Source organism: Gekko japonicus, unplaced genomic scaffold, assembly GCF_001447785.1.
Source record: "Gekko japonicus isolate JY-2015 unplaced genomic scaffold, Gekko_japonicus_V1.1 scaffold2062, whole genome shotgun sequence".
Classification (NCBI taxonomy): domain Eukaryota; kingdom Metazoa; phylum Chordata; class Lepidosauria; order Squamata; family Gekkonidae; genus Gekko; species Gekko japonicus.
This window is the reverse complement of record NW_015174331.1, coordinates 189,303-191,491: the sequence shown is the minus strand read 5'-3', so window position 1 is coordinate 191,491 and position 2,189 is coordinate 189,303. Positions and strand designations below refer to the sequence as shown.

Genomic DNA, 2,189 nt, shown 5'->3' with positions numbered 1-2,189 from the left:
ATGTGGCTGTGAAGAAAGCTAATGCAATCTTAGGATGCATTAACAGAAGCATTGTGTCCAGATCACGGGAGGTGGTAGTTCCGCTCTATTCTGCTATGGTCAGGCCTCACCTGAAGTACTGTGTCCAGTTCTGGGCACCACATTTTAGGAAAGACTTTGACAAGTTTGAGTGTGTCCAGAAGAGGGCAACCAGGATGGTGAGAGGGTTGGAATCCAAGTCATATGAGGAAAGGCTGAAAGATTTGGGTATGTTTAGCCTGGGAAAGAGAAGGCTTAGAGGGGACACAATTGCTGTCTTCAAGGATTTGAAGGGCTGTCATGTAGAAGATGGAGCAGATCTATTCTCTCTTGCTCCGGATTGCAAGACTAGATCTAATGGGTGGAAATTACAAAGGAGTTGTTACTGGCTAAATATCAGGAGAAACTTCCTGACTGTAAGAGTGGTTGAGCAGTGGAACAGACTGCCTTGGGAAGTGGTGGATGTTCCTTTGCTGGACATTTTCAAGCGGAGGCTGGACGACCATCTTTCGGGTATGTTGTAGGGCTATCTTTCGGCTATGCTCCTGCAGAGTTCAGGGGGTTGGACTAGATGACCTGCAAGATCCCTTCCAATGCTAACATTCTATGATTTGCTTAGTTTCTGCGGGACTTACAAGGTTGAATGGTTCAGGTTGGCCTTTAGAGGTTAACCAGATGCTGTGGGCCGGCTTGATAGTGTTATGATGTGGAGTCACATATCTTAACATTGCGTACGTATTATTTGATTTTGTTGGTTGTTGACATTTATGATGATGTTCTTTAAGTGTCGCAAGTCGCCGCGAGTCTCTCTGGGTGAGTGGCAACTAAAAAGCCCTAATAAATAATTTAAAAAAGAAAACAGAGCTGGGTCCCACTGAAGCAGAAACAGTGCCGTTTGCTGTGGGTGAGCTCAGCTAAGGCCGCTGCCTTTAACGACTCTCTCTTTCTCTCTCTTTCTTGTGTCTTTGCAGCACAGAGTCCGACCGCAGCCGACCCCTTGCAGCAAGCCTACGCAGGAGTGCAGCAGTATGCAGGTCGTTAGTATTAACACTTTCCCCCAATAAATCTTTTGTTTCTCTGGTGCCCCCTACAGGCGGCACCCTTCATTGCGGATGCGCAGTAGAGGGATCTCACAAATGTACCATGCTAACCCCTCCCCTCCGAGGGATACTTTTCATTGGATGTGGATGTCCCCCGTCGGAGGATATTAAATCCCCACTGCTTCAGCTAGATAAAGCTAACTTTACAACTTCGTAGCTGGGTTCGTAGGCATCGCATGAAGACCTTTCGTGTGTGTGTCAAGTGCCGTCAAGTTGCTGCTGACTTACGGCGACCCTATGAATGAATGATCTCCCAAACGTCCTGTCATTAACAGCCTCGCTCAGGTCTCACATGGCTTCCTCGATGGGATCAATCTATCTCGTGCTGGATCGTCCTTTTTTCCTGCTGCCTTCAACTTTTCCTAGCCTTATTGTCTTTTCCAGTGACTCTTGTCCTCTCATAATGTGACCAAAGTACGATAGCCCCAGCTTAGTCATTTTAGCTTCTGTGGAGAGTTCCGGCTTGGATACCGTTTACGAACACAAACACATTTTACAAGAAGAACTTTTCAGAATCATAGGCATGTAGTAAAGACAGCATCTGGTAAATCTCCATTAAGGGAGGGTCTCTGGCTCAGTGGCAGAGCATGTGCTTGGCATCAGAAGGTCCCAGGTTCAATCTCCAGCATCTCCAGTTGAAAAAAGATGCAGGCAGCAGGTAGTCTAAAAGACCTCTGCCTGAGACCCTGGAGAGCCGCTGCCAGTCTGAGTAGACAATACTGATTGTGCTGTACCAGTTGTCTGATTCAGTATAAGGCAGCTTCATATGTTCAAAAGTAAGTCAGATGTTGGAAGATTTCGTTTCCAGTTGAACTTTTGAACTGTTTCTGTAGTTCCGTAACTGAGATCCTTTGACTCTTTTCAGCTAGTTCTAAGTAACTCTTCTCCATAGTTTCACTCAGCCAGACACACCCTTTTCCCTCTCAACTCCCTGGCTGCCAACTCCCAACAGCTCTCTTAACTGCTGTTTTCCAGTTGTCCACTCAACAACTTCTCATCAGCTCTCATTGGTCATTCTTAGGGAGTGTTGAAACCTAACCTGTCAAGGAAGGAAGGAAGGAAGGAAGGAAG

At 46.5% G+C, this 2,189-nt stretch overlaps 1 protein-coding gene across 1 annotated transcript in view; it reads left to right on the top strand.

The window, feature by feature from the left end:
* Positions 1-2,189, top strand: part of LOC107121345 (CUGBP Elav-like family member 4) — a 126,586-nt gene that overhangs the window by 85,628 nt on the left and 38,769 nt on the right. Inside the window, exon 7 of the mRNA XM_015424258.1 lies at positions 990-1,052. Within this exon, the coding sequence (XP_015279744.1) occupies positions 990-1,052 (63 nt within the window). The remainder of the gene's footprint in view (positions 1-989; positions 1,053-2,189) is intronic.